Below are 16415 nucleotides of genomic sequence, written 5' to 3' on the forward strand. Positions count from 1 at the left end.
TGATGAAAAAGACCACGTTTGAACCTACGCTGCCCTACACTATGCGTTGAACACTTCCGCCGAGCGAAGCAAAGGAAAAGGACCGCAGATATCTGGTAATGTGCACACCACACAAAGCAGGCCAAATTGCAACATATAATAATCTTGCGACATCTGAAGGGAAAGCTAGGGCACACAAATGGTGTTTATCGAGACGATGAAACAAAAACCTGCAAACTGCTTGGTTTGATCCACTTCCGTACATGGCGGTTGAAGTGCTGGCGCACATTTAGACGAGTCGCAACAGCCGACAGATGGGCACATGAATATACAGCAGAGAACAGATGACATCACTTACTTTACAATTGGCCATAGAACCCTTGGACGGGTGTGACAGCTCACACACATTAAAGACGACACTTGTTTAAGGGACGGATCCTAGATAACAACGTGTTGAGTAACATCTTACCACATTGCTGCAGGAGTGAATGGAGGTAAAAAAAAATACATGCTGGATTTAAGGGAAATGCGTCGCCTGTTTTGGGGTGGAAAAGGGATCATCAAAGCCAAGGGTGTTGATAACATAAGGCATTTCTTAGAACAATAAATTAAAGCTAGAGACACTTTACCAGGGTTGCTGCCATCACAGTCTAAAAATTTCCTTAAGTAACTTAAACAAAATGCAGCCTTTCTTAGTGTACTGTCCCTACCTTTAGGTTGCTGCGACCATGTACTGATCATAAAACCAAAAAAAGTCAAAGCACACACACACACTGTCCGAACCGCTTGTCCCATACGGGGTCACGGGGAGCCGGAGCCTAACCCGGCAACACAGGGCAAAAGGCTGTAGGGGACACAACCAGGACAGGACACCAGTCCATCGCGGGGCACCCCAAGCAGGACTTGAACCCCAGACTCACCGCAGAGCAGGACCCAGTCCAACCCACTGCGCCACCACACCCCCATAAAGTCAAAGTAGATGTGTTGAATTAAAGCATGAAATTAAAAAAAAAAAAACAGCTTTCAGCAAGGTATCACCCACAGGTGGATTCGACCCCATGTCAGAAACGTGTAGTCACTGTGATGCCAGTAAGTTGCACACATGAGCATCGGGTGCCAATACAGTAACTGTAAGCTTATAGGAACCCTTTATGTGTGACACATGGAATCTATACAGATGGCATAATGCCACCGGTGTCTTAATAACTGAAACAAAGCAAAAGAGCCAACGAACTCCCTTGAAAAATTAATCTCAGCCTTGAAGGAAATATGAGCCTTACTGCACCTTTCAATACCTTTCAGAAAAATTCTTAAGCAGAACCGGCCTACTGGGGCGACTGATACCATAGCGATTAGAGCTGCTGCCTTCACACCCAAAGGTTGGTGATTTAAATCTCACCTACTGCTGTAATACCCTTGAGTAAAGTACTTACCCTAAATTGCTTCAGTAAAATTTCCCATCTGTATGAATGAGTAAATATGATAAATATGAATGGATAAATAACAGTAGGTAGCTTAACATGACAAGTCGCTTTGGAGAAAAGCATCAGCTAAATTAATAAATGTAAATCTCTAGCAGTACAAATGGACAAAACAGTAGTTTGTGTTGCTTCCCATGTCGGCAACAGGCAAGTAAACAACCAGCAAACGCACAAATGTGCAGCAGTTACAGGCACAGACTTGACTCCTGAAGGCTGCTTGTTCACTTCTTACTGCTGCAGTACCCTTGAATGAGGGACTTACCCTGAATAGTTCCAGGAAAATACCCAGCTGGATAAATGGGTCAAATACTGTGAGCTGTTTTGAATAAAAATGTCAGCAAAGCAACAGTATAATAAGAAAGTCTTCTCTGATGTAAAAGGTGAAGGTGGCTTTGTTTCTTGGAATAAACTTTTCATCTCTTTGTATCAAGAGCATCAACCTCAGCAGCTTACTGTGAGGAACGCCTTGGCTTTTCACTGTATTCAGCTGCATCATGAACATGTCCCAAAAGGACCTGAAATCAGTGTTCACTGCTCATGGATGGCACACATGGTAACCTTGAGTAGATGTTGCTCAGTCACTGTAGACGTGTTTGACAGTCATGCCACACGTGGCCTACATGAACTGCTCTCTGACAGTGTTGCATCAATTTTTGTGACACGGTTCCCCTGTTCTGGAGTCATGATACATCCTGCATTACGCTCTGCAAAAATGAATAATTTCTTACTGATTACTGGGCAGAATTTCTTGGGGAACATTTTAATTTATATGTGCACAAAAATAAAGCACTGCCAGGATGTATGTTTCACTGAACTGGACTGACAACAACCCACACACATACGTATACACACACACACACCTACACGTACTCAACCGAACACCATTCCATTCCCTTTGCAATTTTTGCGCAATTATGTTTACACTTTACAGCATTTATTATTATATTCTGATATATTGCCTTTTATTGTATTTATTATAATATATTGTAATATATCGTTAAAATATAATATTTTGTTATATATTGTTTTTTATGTTGCACCATGGTCCTGGAGGAACGTTGTTTCGTTTCACTGTATACTGCACCAGCTGTATACAGTTGAAATGAAAATAAAGCCACTTTGACTTTTGACTTTGATTTCAGGTGGACTGGCATGTCTAAGCTGTCCATGGTGCATGAATGAGGGAGTCACTGAGTGTGTGTGTTGCTACTTTGCAATTCTGCCCAAGATATACACTGTCCAGGACAAGCAGTTATTGATAGTGAGTGTGTACAGGTCAGAATTTAGAGACAAAAACTTTACTCTTTTTTTTTGCCTAAATATTGTATAACAACAGACAATGAGATGTTATATTTGTGTCATTTTTTATTTACTAAATGCGTTATCAGAAGTTCCTGACTATGGTCTGCATGACTGAACAAATTATGGGCCGTGATTCACCCAAGATTTCAACTAAAGCTAAGCAGAAAAGCACTATCCTCATAAACTTATTGCATTATAAAATATGGATGAAAAAAATAAATGCTTAAAGTTTATTTTTAAATCAGAGATAAATGCTCAAAGTTCAAGCCACTGTTTGAACCTGTGGTTGATCTGTGGAAATCAGTCTGAAGTTCAGACAGCATTGTTGTTTGCTTGATCGAGGTACTTAACCTGCCCGTCCCCCCAGGGCTTCCAAAATCATACAGCTGCAAACATGGATAATATATGAGCCCTGTACATTGCCCTGAATAACGGCGTCTGCAAAGCAAATCAATAATAATGGCAATGTTATTGGCGTTCGCACACTTATGCTTTCCTGTCTGCCTCCCTTCAGTCGCTACTCTACTGCACCAAACCTTCATAGATAAATCTGTACACCATTCACAGCAGCGTCAGACCTCCGCAAGAGAATTGAAAATCAGTTTACAAGCATGCCGCTGTAGCCTAGTGAAGTGCATATGTGGAATGAGGGAGAAATCGCATTACACTGTAATACAACTACAGGGTTGATGAGTTTGTGTCGGCTTTTCGCTCGTTTAGCTAAAAGGGATAAGATTCGATATGTCCCGACTGCCAGCGGTGTGATGCTGGAAACCTAAGCAATGGAGAAGTGGGGGTCTCATCCCAACTCAAGCTTAGTCAGACAGGAAACTGGGCTAATTTGGCTGGAACACACGTGTGTATGAAATGAACCTTGCAGGATGCACACTTTTGGTGAAACAAAGGTGTAAAGGGGTAAAAAAAAAAAGTGGGATGAGGCCCAAACATTTGGATGCAGGCTTTGTGGACTAGGAAAAGCATGGAAAAAGGAAGGGGCATCGCAAGGCTCCATGCAAGGAAAGAGTGTCTGCATTTCTATATGTGTGAAGCCTATAAGGGAGAGTAGAGGGAGTTAGAGTCGAGGTACTTTACCTAGATCCTAATTCACATGTCAACAGTGTAAGATGAGCAAACCTATCTGCTTCTGAAAGCTGCGTTTTTTTTTTAAGAACTATGATTTCAATACCCTTTCCAAAAAGAGAACACATTATTAGGTTGTAGGTTCGAATCCCACCTACTCCTGTATAAATGGTTAAATCACTGTACGTTGCTTTGGAGAAAAGCATCATATAAATAATTAAAAATGGAAAAATGAAATGGTACCCCAAATGTTGTGAAGAGCTGTGATACAAGCCGCACGTCATTTCTCATGATTGAAAGTATCAGCTGGCACTTGTGTTCCCTACGATGACATTTTTCCTACATAGATACATTTTTCATACATGTTCATAAATGCTGTAAGGGGGAGATGGTGGCACGGCGAGTAAATCCAGTGTCTCACAGCTCCTAAAATGCTTGGCTGGTGTGGGGTTCTGGTCATGCTCAGGGTGTGGGGAGTTTGCGTGTTTCTCCCTGTGTTGACGTGCATGGAATGGAAAAAGGATTGGCAAACCATTCCCTTCCTCCCTTGCCACGAAAACCATATGAGTGCTTGCATGCACATACATATATTCTGCAATACTAAAAAGTCTGCAAGTCTGAGTTTTTCTCGTGTCCCAAGAAAAATGTGGGGAAAAAATAGTGTCTCTTAATATATCAGAGGAATGTTCAGCAAAATATAACATTTTATAATGGTCTGGCAGGTGGATTCGTCGAAGTCAGCTAAGCCTAAAATGTTTTGTTTATGGAGAATCTGCTGGCTATACATCTTATCGGCTTCATCGCTCTTCATCTTCGAGCCTCATTACAGAAACCGTGTTGCACTTCCATTGCAACGAGAACAAATCAAGTCGGTTACATCCACAGTCGTATTCGTATTCACAGCCCTGTAATGCCGGTGGGCCAAAGCCTGTCAGGTTACCTTCACATTTTTTGCCTGGAACGTCTGCTCCAGGTCTTAGTTAGGAAACATCCTCACAGTGCAAACTGACAGAAAAATGTGATAACCTTTTACAGGTGGGAGCTACGAATCACCCGTCACTCAGCACCGCACCTCTACGGTTCAGACCCTCATTGCCCTGTTCTCAGGCTTTTCTAGCACATTGCTGAACAGAAAAACTATTTCACGTTACGATGATCAAGTGAACAACTGAAACGTAGTATTTTCCTGAGTGGACATTAAGAAAGTACATGATGTGCCAGGAATCCATATTTTTTCTCATGTATTTTTGCCTTCTTTAAAAGGGTAGGCAAATGTCACAAGGCGGTTATTATCAACCTCTATTTAACTGACACCTTTGTCCAAGATTGCTATGTGTTACATGATGAGCTTTACAGTGATTTACCCATTTATACAGTAGGGTATCCTTACTGCATCAGTTTTCAAGGTACAGACCATGATTGAGGGTTATTACAGAGGGAGTGGAATTGGAACTAAGAATCTTCACACTGCAGCTGAGCGCTCTAACCATTATGCCCCCTGCTGGCCCAAGGGAGCTTCATGTGCAGTCCATACCCTCTGCTACACTGTTGGCTGAGTTAGTCATAATGCTCAGGCCTACAGTGATGGGGCAACCAAAACCATAACAGCACGTACCACAGTGCTTAAGGTGATTACCTTGTAATCTAAAGGTCCTTGGGTCCAATCCCACTCTTGCTGTAGTACCCTTGAGCAAAGTACTCAGCCTGAATTGATACCACCAGAAAACCATGCTGAATAAACTGGTATAAACCTAACATTGTAAGGTGCTTAAAACAAACAAAGGTTAATTAAAATATAAGGAGGATGCTGCAAATTTCTGATGAGTAACAAGCCAGCCTGCGCCTGCTCCATAAGACACGCCAGGTGCACAAGGCGGGTTTCCATCCTTGAAAGATACCCGTGACGAAGAGCCCAAAGCCCGCGTGCAGCAGCACGGATGTCCTCGAACCCATGGCATGGTGTGGAGCCGGGCCCTACCTTCCAGGCAGCACGTCCTCCACAGTCCCGAGTGGGTCATGACCTCCTCGTTCTTCTTGCTCGTCTCGTTCTCGCTCGCGGTCTTGATCTTGCACACGCCGCGCGAGTACAGCCAGTAGTCCGTGCCCACGGCGATGGTCATGAGGCTGAAGGCGGCGAACGCGCCCACCGTGGTCAGCAGCATCTGCACTCCGCGGTCAAACACGCCCATGTTGCCGCATTCCATGAAAGGGGGACCCCCCTTCCTCTTCACGTACAGGAAATAAATATTTGTAAATTTGCGGGACCAAACCAGGGAGAAAAACCGGGGGGTCTTCTGCAGACCGGGGGGGCGCGGGGAGGGGGAGGGTGGCCGCCCCACGAACCGTATGGTTGGGTTCGAGTACCGGCGGAAGAGCAGGAGAAATAACGGCGTGGAGGTGAGCGAGATGAGCGGATAAAGTGGAAACACAGGGGCACCGATTGCTGCCTGCTTTTACTAGACTTTACTAGATAAATCACCCCGATTATCGGTATCAGAGGGGCAGCAGAGCTAATCAATGAACAAGTACCCGTAGCCTACGTCTACAAGTGTCCCTACTGTCAAAAAATGTCAGCGCCGTACTGTTCAGCCAATCAAAAGATCAAAGCTATATTATAGAATAATCACACCGAGGGCCTAATGCAATTTAATTGATTAAGCGATATTAATAAAGGTAAACGCTCTTTTGGGTAATGAGCGCTGGTCTTTTGGCGCGCGGAGCATCGGTTAATCATCAGTTTTCGGGAGCAGCACGTGTCTCGGCGCTGGCGTGTTGCGTGCGATCTCTATGTGCGCGCGGACATGTGTGTCGTTTACTGTTGACTTAAACACACAGCCGGAACCGGAGAAGTTGAGGGGGGGGGGGTCTCAGGCTGCACGGATGGAAGCCTCATCCAGACCACACATTTCTTGTAAGAGCATCAATTTTACCAAGTAAATAATAAGGTGTATATATATAACATCACAATAGGTTATATTACTTTACCTTCACCTGTGCGCCTAAATCTTTTGTTTTCCGCTTATTCCTACCCTAAGTTATGCAACCCATGCATATCTCAGTGTTTCTATTAATCTGTATATTTACACATATCTGTCTGTATAATTAAGGGGAAGACGGAGAGACGCGGGACGGGTTTGGGGGGGGGGGGGCGTTTGGGTTAAAACATTACAAAATTAATAACAAATACAGCAGACCAACAGATCACTAAGACTGTCAAATAAATAAGCGTAATAAATGAAATAACGGAAAGGTTCGCTCCGTCGAGCGCGGCAAATAGTGGAAATAAACGGGTGAATGAAGTAGCGGAAATAAATGAAAAATGAGAACCCTAGGGTTCCCTAGTTTTCCTTTTTCCTGAAATTCTGATCTCCAGTTTCCATATGTGGGCTCTAGATCGCAGGGGGTCTCCGCCGGAAAGGGGGTTTTGCGCTCGAGCTGAGGGGAGCCGGGAGGGTCCGGCAGGACGAGCCGAGCATCACTGGACACGCAGGAGCAGAGGAGGAGGAGGAGGAGGAGGAGGAAGGCAGAAGAGCGCGCAGGGACCGTGAGCGCTCCGCGCCGGGCCGGATGATGCAGAGCAGGACGATGAGGAGGATGCTGCTGCTGCTGCTCGAGGATCCAAATCACACCCGGAGCCGGAGCCACAACCAGAAGCAGGAGAAGAGAGCCGCTCGCGAAGCCCTCGCGCCATGTAAGACCCGCTGATGGTCAGTTAATTATTGCCAATAAAAATGAAGGGGGCAGAACGAAAATGAGCTCGACTGAAAAAAGGAAGCCCGGGATGCAGCAATCCGCGTGTGAGCGTCTCCTTGTCGGCTCCGCGCCTCGGGAGGGGGCCGCTGGTGGGAGGCTCGGCGCGGGCGCGAGCGCGCGCACAGTGACAGCAGCAGCAACAGCAGCACAGATCCACGGCGCGCGACGCCGAGCGCAGGCGACCCCACCGAGGGGCGCAGAGACACGGGCCGATGTTCAATATTCTATACTCTATATTCTATACTGAGTAAATGAGTCTAGGAGCGACACGGCTGACGTCCCCCCCCCCTCATTCTCTCTCTCTTTCTCTCTCTCTCTCCCTCCCTCTCTCTCCCTCTCTCTCACTGTCTCCTTCTCCCTCTCCCTCCGTCTCCCCGTCTCACTTACTGTCTCACTCTCTCCTTCTCCTTCTCTCTCTCTCACTCTCTCCGACTGCTTTTCTCCCTCCCTCCCTCCCTTTCTTTCGCTCGATCTCTAGTTTGCTGGTCTGTACCACTATTATCTTGCCAGGACAGTATGGTTTTGAAAATGTATTTAGTCATTCCTTCACTCTGTTCAATACACAGCAATATGGCTCTATCAATGTGTCATATATCAGCTTTACTTGTTTCTCAACATTACTTTCTACTATGCGCTTCTCCATCTTCATCATGATAGAGCTGCTATTGAGCATTTAGTCACTGGCTACAATGTAATATTATTTAATGTGCACACATATATGTTAGGCCGCAGAAGTGTGTGTGTGTGTGTGTGTGTGTGGGTGCGTATGAACTCCTTTCACATGCTCCCGCTCAGTTTCATCCAAGTGCCGTGTCTCCCCCTTGCTTCACTGGCAGGCATCTACACCAGCGTGACACACACTCTCACAGCGCGTTCCTTTATGCTCCGTTATTCTGTTATAATACACTATTTCCCTTTTTCGGAGGATGCCCGAAACACGCTGGGAGTGTTTACCTGCTGTACTACACGCTCCTCCGCTGCTAAAAAGGACCAAAAGTTGAAACTCTTCAAGGTAAAGACCTCCTTCAAAAAGGTGTCACCCGCTAGAATTTGAAAATGCTGGCGGCAGGGTCATGTACATGTAACGGCCATGTATATTAAGATCCGCAAGGCCATAACACCACATCTCCCTGAATGTGTCTTCCTGAATTTCAGTTAAGTCCTGCACCCCGCCCCCCCCCCCACCACCCCAAGCAAACTTCCTGTGAAGCACAGCTGTGTTCGCCTCTTTTGGGTGCAAGGGTGTGTCTCTCTGCGCGCACGCTCCATGTGAACCGTGCCTGCTGCATTTCACCGTTAAGGCGCAGTGAACTCCCTGCCCACCCCCCCTCCCTCGGTGCTGCCCGCCCTCCCCGTCGCAAAGGACGCGTTTAACATTCAGGTCCAGTGGGCGATGCAAAGTGCAGATAGAGCGCCTCCCCGCTGCAGAAGAAGGCCGGCCGAGCCAGTTGGGCGGGCGGCTGCGTTATGAACGTGGAACAGGGTGGAGCGCAGGTGGCGCCCCCTACACCATGGCTCTGTTTACCTTCTTCCTACTGTGACTGGAGGGGCGAGGTGATGGGAACAAGACACAAGCAGAAACAAACCCTGACATGCACATGAACAATGACTCCTGCACTGGAACCTTAGACCAGCACCACCCTCATGGACCATCAATCAAGAGACAGAGGTCAAATACCACATTTTACTGCTCTTGTTGTCTGGTCCATGCCCAACCAAAAGACAACGGTTTGGGCATATGTTTCATATGCCAGGACAAATGTACCCAGGGGGCCTCAGGCAAGCAATACCACGCTGTCACCATATGGCCCCAGGGAGGCCATGCATTACCCATGTAAATTGTATGGCTGTATGCATTTGCATTTACACATCTGTCGGATGCATTTCTCCAAAGCGACATAAAACTCAGAATGAAGTGCCTTTTGCCGACAGACGAAAAGCTTTAGACAGAGACACAATTACTGAAGCAGAACTTGTCTGATGTCACCGTGCTCTGATATACCCAAATTAGATTGGTGCCTTGCAACATGATGGAGACAGATTGGTGTTTGCTCTGGAGTGGGTGTGCGCAGCTTGTGCAAGAGCTAAACAAGAGATCCCTCCTCTGGAATGGACAGGAGAACGTGCGATTTTACAGTGGTAAATCATTGTACAAGAACCAAAACCATGACCACTGCCCCTTTTTCACATCTTCTCACGCGGGCTGGTTTTGAACACCTTTTTGCTCCAGTGCTTTACTTGTCCAGGTTCTATGTTCCATCGCATCACTTTGGTTCCTCTCTGTCCATGAGGATGGTGTGGTCTAGACCCCTGCTCTGGGCGAGTGGGGTTTGGGATGCATGCGAGGTTCCCTCTCTGAACTTAATATCAGTTTGAGACCTTTCTCAGTGGTAAAATGACAGGTTCTCCTCACGGGATTTGAACACGCAACCTTCTGGTGTTTATTAGCTGAGCCACTGAATCATCTGTCGGAGCTTGTTATTGCCCTTAGGATGCTGAAAAAGTAATTATCTGATAACATGATTTCACTGTTTCTTTACAGTGAGGTTCATAATGAACTGAGGCAGCTGGTAGCATAGTGGCAAGAGCCAACCCAAGGACCTGGGTTTTAATCCCTGCTCCTGCCAAAGTACTCCTGAACATGGTACTTACCCTGACATGCTCCAGTAAAAATTACATAGCTATATAGCTGGGTAAACAGTTATAAGTAGCTTTGTGTTTAAACCTAATATAGTAGGTAGTACTGCTGCCTTGCAGCACCAGGGGGTTGTGCAAGAACATGGGTTCGATCACCACTTAGTCTGCGTTATGTTTCCATTGTTCTCCCTGTTCTTCGGTGGGCTCACCACCTGCCGGAGAAACCATAAGGGGCCGGTGCATTGTGATTTGGGCGGTGGTCGGGGCCGAGTGCCCGGCCGACCCAAACCTCGGGCGCCAACTCTGGTTTTTGGGACTTGGAATGTCACCTCACTGGCGGGGAAGGAGCCTGAGCTGGTGCAGGAAGTTGAGAGATACCGTCTAGATATAGTCGGGCTCACTTCCACTCACAGCTTGGGTTCTGGAACCACTCTTCTCGATCAAGGGTGGACTCTCCACTATTCTGGCGTTGCCCAAGGTGAGAGGCGGCGGGCGGGTGTGGGCTTATTAATAGCCCCCCAGTTCAGCCGCCATGTGTTGGAGTCTACCCCGGTGAATGAGAGGGTCGTCTCCCTACGCCTTCGGGTCAGGGAACGGTCTCTCACTGTCGTTTGTGCTTATGCGCCTAGCGGCAGTGTAGAGTACCTGGCCTTTTTAGAGTCCCTGGGGGGCGTGCTGGAAAGCGCTCCCACTGGGGACTCTGTCGTTCCACTGGGGGACTTCAACGCCCACGTGGGCAGCGACAGTGATACCTGGAGGGGCGTGATTGGGAGGAACGGCCTCCCTGATCTGAACCCGAGCGGTGAGTTGTTATTGGATTTCTGTGCTAGTCGCGGTTTATCCATAACAAACACTATGTTCATGCATAAGGGTGTCCATCAGTGCACTTGGCACCAGGACACCCTAGGTCGGAGGTCGATGATCGACTTTGTAGTCGTTTCCTCTGACCTTCGGCCATATGTCTTGGACACTCGGGTGAAGAGAGGGGCTGAGCTGTCAACTGATCACCACCTGGTGGTGAGCTGGATTCGATGGCGGGGGAAAAAGCTGGACAGACCTGGCAGGCCCAAACGCATAGTGAGGGTCTGTTGGGAACGTTTGGCGGAGGCCCCTGTCAGAGAGGTCTTCAACTCCCACCTCCGACAGAGCTTCAACCAGGTCCCGAGGGAGGTGGGGGACATCGAGTCCGAATGGACTATGTTCCGCGCCTCCATTGTCGGGGCGGCTGTTCGGAGCTGCGGCCATAAGGTCTCCGGCGCCTGTCGCGGCGGCAATCCCCGAACACGGTGGTGGACACCGGAAGTAAGGGATGCCATCAAGCTGAAGAAGGAGTTCTATCGGGCCTGGCTGGCTCACGGGACTCCTGAAGCAGCTGACAGGTACCGACGGGCCAAACGGAGCGCGGCTCTGGCAGTCGCCGCGGCAAAAACTCGGGCTTGGGAGGAGCTCGGTGAGGCCATGGAGGAAGACTTTCGGTCGGCCTCAAAGAGATTCTGGCAAACCGTCCGGTGACTCAGAAGGGGGAAGCGGTGTTCCACAAACACTGTTTACAATGGAAGTGGTGCGTTGCTGACCTCAGCTGAGGATGTCCTCGGGCGGTGGAAGGAGTACTTTGAGGATCTCCTCAATCCCTCCGACACGCCTTCCGTAGAGGAAGCTGAGGCTGGGGACTTGGAGGGGGACTTGTCCATCACCCTGGCTGAAGTTGCTGAGGTAGTCAAAAAACTCCTCGGTGGCAAGGCTCCGGGGGTGGATGAGATCCGCCCCGAGTTTCTCAAGTCTCTGGATGTTGTGGGGCTGTCTTGGCTGACACGCCTCTGCAGCATCGCGTGGAGTTCTGGGACGGTGCCTCTGGACTGGCAGACCGGGGTGGTGGTCCCTCTTTTTAAGAAGGGGGACCGGAGATTGTGTTCCAACTACAGGGGGATCACACTCCTTAGCCTCCCTGGGAAAGTCTATGCCAGGGTACTGGAAAGGAGAATCCGACCGATAGTCGAACCTCGGATTCAGGAGGAGCAATGCGGTTTTCGCCCTGGCCGTGGAACACTGGACCAACTCTATACCCTCACTAGGGTGCTGGAGGGTTCGTGGGAGTTTGCCCAACCAGTCCATATGTGTTTTGTGGACCTGGAGAAGGCATTCGACCGTGTCCCTCGTGGCATCCTATGGGGGGTACTCCGGGATTATGGGGTTCGGGGCTCGTTGCTACGGGCTGTTCGTTCCCTGTATGACCGGAGCAGGAGCTTGGTTCGCATTGCCGGCAGTAAGTCAGACCTGTTCCCGGTGCATGTTGGACTCCGCCAGGGCTGCCCTTTGTCACCGATTCTGTTAATTATCTTCATGGACAGAATTTCTAGGCACAGCCAGGGAACGGAGGGTGTCTGTTTTGGTGGCCGCGAGATCTCGTCTCTGCTTTTTGTGGACGATGTGGTCCTGTTGGCTTCATCAATTCAAGACTTGCAGCGTGCACTGGGGAGGTTTGCAGCCGAGTGCGAAGCGGCGGGGATGAGAATCAGCACCTCCAAATCCGAGGCCATGGTTCTCAGTTGGAAAAAGGTGGATTGCTCCCTCCGGGTTAGGGGGGAGTTGCTCCCTCAAGTGGAGGAGTTTAAGTATCTTGGGGTCTTGTTCACGAGTGAGGGAAAAATGGAGCGGCAGATTGACGGACGGATCGGTGCGGCGTCCGCAGTAATGCGGTCATTGTACCGGTCTGTTGTGGTGAAGAGGGAGCTGAGTCGTAAGGCGAAGCTCTCAATTTACCGGTCGATCTACGTTCCTAGCCTCACCTATGCTCGTGAACTCTGGATCATGACCGAAAGAATGAGATCGCGGATACAAGCGGCAGAAATGAGTTTCCTCCGCAGAGTGGCTGGGTGTACCCTTAGGGATAGGGTGAGGAGCTCAGTCACCCGGGAGGAGCTCGGAGTAGAGCCGCTGCTCCTCCGCATCGAGAGGAGCCAGTTGAGGTGGCTCGGGCATCTGTTCCGGATGCCTCCTGGACGCCTCCCTGGGGAGGTGTTCCGGGCTTGTCCCACTGGGAGGAGGCCTCGGGGCAGACCCAGGACACGTTGGAGAGACTATGTCTCCCGGCTGGCCTGGGAACGCCTTGGGGTTCCCCCAGAGGAACTGGAGGAGGTGTGCGGGGAGAGGGAAGTCTGGAGGACTCTGCTCGGACTGCTGCCCCCGCGACCCGGCTCCGGATAAAAGCGGAGGAAGATGGATGGATGGATGGATGTTCTCCCTGTGCCTGCGTGGGTTTCTCCAGGTGCTCTGGTTTCCTCTCTCAGTGAAAAACTTGCAGTACAGGTGAATTGGTGACTCTGAATTGCCTGTAGTGCGTGAATGGGTAAGTGACTGAGTGTGGCTACTCTGCAATGGACTGGCAATCCGTCCAGGGTGTATCCCCCTTGGTCTTTCATCCAAAAGAGCCAAGCAGGATAGGGGTCAAGATCACCACGACCCTGCTCAGGACAAGTAGTTATTAAAACTGGATGGATTGATTACTGCTTTAGCATATAGTTTGGTTTCTACTGCTCTTCTGGTGAATTAAAATTTAAAAATATTGGAAACAAAGACAAAAATGTAAAAGAAAAAAAAAGTTAGTGACAGGTAACACCAGGTTCTTGGCTATGATATGCTGCTGTGACCTGGGTCACACATCTCTAATATGCTGTGGGAAAATTGGGGCTTCGTGAAAAGGTCATCGGCGACACTGATACTGAACTCATTTCCAGAGGTCTCAGTGCAGCCACACTCAGCCAAACGGCAGCCCAAACATGTTCCTTGTTCGCGCTGCCAAGCCCCTGACACCCAGCGCTTGGCAGTGATCTTTTTGTCATTACAGTATTATTATTTCTGATGGGAAGCGTACATTAGAGGGGGCACCGCTGCAGCGATACAACAGCTGAAAAAACAAACAAACAAATGGTGCTGTAGATATAAAAATGATGATGTATTTTCTGTCTGGTGGTTCCAGGTTATTTAACCACTGAGGTAGGACAGCAGGTAGTATAGAGGGGACTATTTGGGGTCTGTTTCCTTGCAATCAGAAGGTCTCAGGTTCGATTCTCACTCATGTTTTAAGTTTCTTCAAGCAAAGGTGTCAAATAAAGAGGAGTTAGTAATAATAATAGTGGACAGCTGGTAGCGTAGTGGTTAGAGCTACTGCCCAAAGGTCACAGGTTTGAGCCTCACCTCTGACTGTAGTACCCTTGAGCAAGGTAATTACCCCAAAAAATTGCTTCAGTAATATTACCCAGCTGTATAAATGGGTAAATAATTGTAACCTCAACATTATAAGTTGCTTTGGAGAAAAGTGTCAGCTAAATGAATAAATGTAATCGTGATTAATGATGGGGAGACAGAAAGGAGAGAAGTGTGTCTGTCCATCTTGACAAGTCCCACTCCAGGTTATGGACAGGGCTTTTTCTGTGTGGAGTTGTGATAAATATAGACAACAAAGTATGATTTGACAAAAACACAGCTCTTTGCCTAACTAGGTCTACCTGCCAGATATGTCACACTGAATCTTGTGTCCTTGCCCTTGTTACACAGAACCCTCTTATTCATCATCTCAGATCTTTAATTAGCCGGTCTCCAGATGATGCCAGATTTCCGAAGTAATTCAGATGGATATCTCCTCCATTGTGCAAAAAACGCATCTTCCACTCAGAGCCGTGCTCCTGCTTTGAATGTAAATTCTGTCGTATAAAATCTCCATCGATTTCCATTTATTACCGGCAAAACTTCTCATCGCCGGCCCTCTCTGATATCCCCTTTCACCCACATGGGCTGGTCAGGATCTGCATTTGAAGCCTTGTCTCTCTGCAGTGGAGGTCAGGGATTCACCCTGGCTGCATCTGTATCACAGCTGACCATTTTTTTAAATCTCTTCCCTCCCCCAAGTGAGCAAACGTCCTTCTGCTTTCATTCTCCTTAGGTGGTCCTTGCCTCTCTCCCTCTCTCTCTGTCTCTGCTGGGATCCAAGCTCACGGAGGTATCAAGGGCAAACCTTTCCATGTGCTATGGAGCCTGTTGCTCTGCTTGGAGGAGCCATCCTGATGCAGTAAGTCCCTCCAGCACCTTTAGGATCAATCCAGCGGACCCAGCAGCCATTTAGGGTCCATTGTAACTCTGTAAGATAGTCATACAAACTACAGGTCAATGCAATGGTACCAAAATATTGGTCGCAATGTGAGATGAGATGCCTCGCTCTCACGTTATAAGCATTTGTGTGTACTGCATGTATGTGTGTTTTTGGAGGGGGACAAGCCACAGACTATTCACCTGTTCAGAAAAAAAACGATGCTTAGCACAGATCGTGATTCCATGCTTATGTCACAGCTCCTCATGCTGATACTAAGAGGCAGCCTGTTCAAAAAGTGTTAATTGGGTTAACATTTCATAACAGCCTAGTTCTAGTTCTTGCATACAGAAATGACATGATTGTACTGAGAAACAGCAGCACCCATCAAAAGTTTGAGTACACTTGCCGACAACAGGTTTTTCTTTTTTTCCATATTTTATAACACCAGTACTGAAATCACTGCATGGGCTCCTGGTTACACTTAGAGTTAGAAAAGTAAAGCACGGAGGTTCTCGGTTCTGGCTCCGTTGTAGTGGAATGATCTTCCCCTCCCACTCAGAACTCCAGAAACTCTTGTCTACATTCAAGAAGGGTCTGAAAACTCACCTTTACTGGACCAATTTCGCACAAGCTCTCTCCAGCTCATGTATGGTGTAAATATTCATGCACCGTAACTTCAGGAGCATCCCCAGATAAGCCTTTATACATCCGCTACTCCAGCATTGTACGCGATTGTTTTTGTATCTTATATTATTACAAAAAAAAAAAAATTGGTAGGAGGTTATCGTATTCATCTATCCTGCGTTTTATGCACCTACTCAAGAGATGAACATCGGTGCATCAAGTAGAAGGTAGCAAACTAGGTTTACTCAAGAGTCACATGGCTGCAGCCATGTCTTTTTCTCTTAATGTAATACACGAATTGTATTTTTGCTGAGATGTACGTCGCTTTGGACAAAAGCGTCTGCTAAATTAATAAATGTAAATGTAAATTATAAAATCCTACTTCTGACCTATAAGGCAGCACATGGCATTGCTCCGGCTTACCTTTGTGAGATTGATTCTTATATCCCAGGACAATATCTTCGTTCATTGGA

The 16415-nt window shown here is 47.8% G+C and overlaps 1 protein-coding gene across 1 annotated transcript in view; it reads right to left on the reverse strand.

The window, feature by feature from the left end:
* The window catches only part of cacng2b (calcium channel, voltage-dependent, gamma subunit 2b), an 81512-nt gene extending 73625 nt beyond the window's left edge, over positions 1 to 7887 (reverse strand). Inside the window, exon 1 of the mRNA XM_029246552.1 lies at positions 5821 to 7887. Coding sequence (XP_029102385.1) covers positions 5821 to 6046 — 226 coding nt within the window. The 5' untranslated portion in view covers positions 6047 to 7887. The remainder of the gene's footprint in view (positions 1 to 5820) is intronic.
* Between the last annotated feature and the right edge of the window lie 8528 nt (positions 7888 to 16415).

Source organism: Scleropages formosus, chromosome 20, assembly GCF_900964775.1.
Source record: "Scleropages formosus chromosome 20, fSclFor1.1, whole genome shotgun sequence".
Lineage (NCBI taxonomy): Eukaryota > Metazoa > Chordata > Actinopteri > Osteoglossiformes > Osteoglossidae > Scleropages > Scleropages formosus.